This window comes from Nicotiana sylvestris, chromosome 4 (genome assembly GCF_000393655.2).
Source record: "Nicotiana sylvestris chromosome 4, ASM39365v2, whole genome shotgun sequence".
Taxonomy (NCBI): Eukaryota; Viridiplantae; Streptophyta; class Magnoliopsida; order Solanales; family Solanaceae; genus Nicotiana; species Nicotiana sylvestris.
In genome coordinates, this window is record NC_091060.1 from 2,659,415 (window position 1) to 2,663,367 (window position 3,953).

The window sequence follows — 3,953 nt, forward strand, 5'->3', positions numbered from 1 at the left end:
TATCTTCAAAAAATAGTCAGATATAAACATATGTCCCTGTACCAATCATTATAAGCAGTGATAAATTTATGTTGAATGTCATTAGGGCGAAGCTATGTTGGCCCAAGGATGGTCAACTGAACACCCTTCGATGAAAAATTATATTACGTATAAGGTAAAATACTACTACTTATTATTAATTAAAAAATAGACTTTAAACCTCTAATTGAATTTCCTGGTTTCGTCACTGAATATCACGATGCCCCGCGACTACTAAATCCCTTTGGGCCCACTGTCTAGAATATGACTTTCTCATTCTCATCTTCCTCTCTTCAACTACTATATAACAAGAGATATGCATAATACATGAGTTTCAATCATTCTTTCATTTCTGTGAAAGGATATATATTATATAGAGAGAACAAAAGTTTTTTATTTGCAAAAAAAATAAAAAATCTCTTGCATTTCTCATGAACTTCGGAGTCGTATTGGGTTTCTATTGCTGGGGTTGGGAGTTCTTAACTGCCCTTCTTCTCTTCTCCACCCCCTCTTCTATCTAGCAAATTTATCCATTTTAATTTTATAGATTTTTATTTTTTTTAAAACCCAACACAAAAAAAAAAAAAAAAAAAAAAAAAAACCCAAAAAAGGGTTGATTCTATTTTCTTTTCTCTTCTTGTTTTACCAATTTTCTTGGATTTTTTTTTTAAAAAATGATGGTGGTATTAGAAGAAGTTCAAAGTGATGAGAAGAGTTTGTTATTAGAATATGTGAGGAAGTCATCGCCGTCACCTTTTCTGCTGAAAACGTACATGTTGGTGGAGGATCCGGCGACGGACGATGTCGTTTCTTGGAATTCCGATGGGACGGCGTTTGTTGTGTGGCAGCCGGCGGAATTTGCTAGAGATTTACTTCCAACTCTCTTCAAACATAGCAACTTCTCCAGCTTTGTCCGGCAGCTCAATACCTATGTATGTTATCCTTCTATTTACTGTCTAAAAAAATTTATTCTTATTCCGTGTTTGCATTAATTCAATAAATATACGAGTTTTTAAACTTATATTACCATCAAAGGATATGGTGGGACGTATGCTTTTAATCGGGGGTCTGAATTATAGGAAGCCTTAAATTCTTTTCTATGGACCCTATGCGATGATAATGCAAAATTAATCTAGCTAGTTAGTGAAGGGGAGCCTTAGAGCGTGTGAATTATAGGTTACGAGTTCGAGTCGTAGAAGCTGGCGTTACTAAACTTCTACGGACCCTACATGAAAATGCGATGCTTTGTACACCAGGATACTTTTTTTAAGTCTAGCTAGTCGGTACCAGACAGTGGATACTTGATAATTAAACCAAAAAAAAAATATTTTTTAACCATATTGTGTCTTTTAAATATCTTGTGATTCTTAAGGTTAAATTCATTAATTTGGTATAGATACTAGAGGTAAGATGCAAGGAAGTATTTTCCTCAGATTCCCTCCCCTTCTACAAAAAAGAGATATATTTCTATTTATCATAAATCTATATTTAATTACCAAAAACTATTTTAACTAAATGAGTAATTGGTATAGAATATTCATATAACAGATATCAATTGGTTTGAGGTTAAGATAACATTTAGCAGTACATAGTAATAGTTGTTATAATAATTTATAATTAATTATATATATACTCATCTATGAACATGGTTTATCTAAAACCAATAATATTCAATGATTGTTTTATTCCCAATAAGCTAAAATTTTATTTATTAAATTTAAAGCAAATCGCACTAAAAGCATTTTAAGACACGTCCTGCTATTAGTATAACTTTAGTAACTGAAATATCTTTTTCCAGACACATGTAGCTTAATTGAGTAGTTTAATTCGTTTGATAATGGTTAATTTAGTTATTTTTAAAGAAGAAAAAAATAAAAAAATGTATTAGTGTTGGTGATACAAATAGACAATAGATCTTTTGTGGGCTCAACTAAAAGGACTGTAGACCATGATTTTGGAATAGTCAGCCATTAAAATATAACGATTATATTATTGACATTAATCCTACTTAGATCTTAGGTTATAATTATAAGTTATCAAGATAAGATATTGTATTGCTTATTGTCAAAAGCACTCATAATTCTTAGCTTAATCACTTGAATATAATAAAGTTTGTCTTATTTGTACACTTTTCAATTAACATGCGTAATAATAGTATTTTCACTATTTATTACCTTCTTATTACTCATGTTTTCACTAATTAAGTGGTACTCAAACTGGCCACAACTATGATAATAGTGGCAATCATCTCATCTCATACTAATGGAGATTAAAAAGTACATTATATTCTTAATGGATTAAGAATTTTCTCATGTATTAAAGTTGTGAAAATTCTTTCGTTTGAGGAAATTATTAATTTATAAACAGCCTCTTCCAGAAATGCAAGGTAAGACTGCGTATAATAAACCCTTGTGGTCCTGAACCCGGGCTGCAAAGTTTGAGACAAGTTACACATGATAACGTTTTCTACATTTTGAACCATATATATATATATGTTTAATTTCCATTGAATATATATATAATTCTTGAAATTTATTTCGATCATTAATTTTTTGTATGATATTAGGGTTTCCGTAAAATAGCAACAAGCCGGTGGGAGTTCAGTAATGACAAGTTTAGAAAGGGAGAAAGAGATTTACTATGTGATATTCGTCGTAGAAAAGCATGGACAAACAGACACCAACCAAACAACAATAATAGCAACAACAACAATATTAATAACGGACAGAGTCAATGTGCGAACAGTAACAAGAAAGAAACAGAAGAAGATCAAAGGTCATCGTCATCAACATCATCATCATCTGAACTTACAATTCTTGTGGATGAAAATAAAAGACTCAAGATGGAAAATGGAGTCCTTAGCTCTGAGCTTTCAGTAATGAAAAACAAGTGCAAAGAATTAATTGATATAGTTACCATTTTTGCTAAAAATCCAGAGAAAGAAGAAAAAAAGCAACAAGATGAGAGGCCAATGCTATTTGGAGTAAGGTTAGAAGTTCAAGAAGAAATGGAAAGGAAGAGAAAAAGAGCTGAACTTACTGAAACAGCCAGTGTTTTTCTCTCTCAATTATGCAAATAAATTTCAAAAATTAAGAGGAAAAAAAATGAAGAGAAATAGTGTTAAAATAAGTGATTAAAATAATATATATGTGTACCATGTTATTATTAATATTTCATGCAAAGTAGTAGTGTTAATTAGCATGTAGGGATTGCTACTGAAATGGAGATACTATTGATATCTAAGTTGTATAAATTTACTAGTGTTATTTCACGTGAAATTTAACACGGCATATAATAATATATTTCGTGGAAATTAGCTTTTTCTTTTTAACATTATCATCATCCATTCCAATTTGCTTTATTAGGACATAAAGTAATATAGAGGAATTTTCAGAAACCATTATTATTTAGTGGTTATTAGCTTCCAATAGCTATCATATACATAATTACTTTTTATAGCTACAATTCAGTTGTTACGGTAGTGTATTCGCATTGCTGTATTCATGAATCCAGCAGCAAAACGTGCCTAAAAATCAGGGCAGTCCAGCTGTATACGCATGTATTCACATGTATTCGCGCCATGTATTCATGAATACAGTAACAACAATCACCTTAAAAATAGGCATGCCCAGCTATCTAAAAGAAAGGAAAAACATACATAGTGTATTTCTGCCTTATTTCATGTCTCAATATATATCATAAATACTTATTTTGCTATAAAATATAAAATTAGATAGCTATAAAAAATTATGTTTTAAAATGATTTTAATTTATAATAAATAGGGTGTATACCTTTGCTATATGAGATAAAATTTCCTAAAGTAGATGTTATGTGGAGTATATTTGATATAGCGTTCTCAATCCAGCCATCCTTGCTAAGAAATCTAAGTCCGAGCCATGCAGGGGCTTGCACAGGAATTTTTGTAAGTAGTGTC

At 30.8% G+C, this 3,953-nt stretch overlaps 1 protein-coding gene across 1 annotated transcript; it reads left to right on the top strand.

Moving 5' to 3' along the window:
• Positions 1-313: 313 nt before the first annotated feature.
• LOC104243408 (heat stress transcription factor B-3-like) lies at positions 314-3,349 on the top strand. The gene is made up of 2 exons (XM_009798589.2): positions 314-950; positions 2,585-3,349. The coding sequence occupies exons 1-2, from the start codon at positions 693-695 to the stop codon at positions 3,095-3,097; spliced, it is 771 nt and encodes a 256-aa protein (XP_009796891.1). The 5' UTR covers positions 314-692; the 3' UTR covers positions 3,098-3,349.
• The last annotated feature ends 604 nt before the right edge of the window (positions 3,350-3,953 follow it).

Coding starts and splice junctions, on each gene's coding strand:
- LOC104243408 (XM_009798589.2), top strand. CDS start 693: ATGATGGTGGTATTAGAAGAAGTTCAAAGTGATGAGAAGAGTTTGTTA. Junction 951..2,584: donor TCCGGCAGCTCAATACCTAT/GTATGTTATCCT, acceptor GTATGATATTAG/GGTTTCCGTAAAATAGCAAC.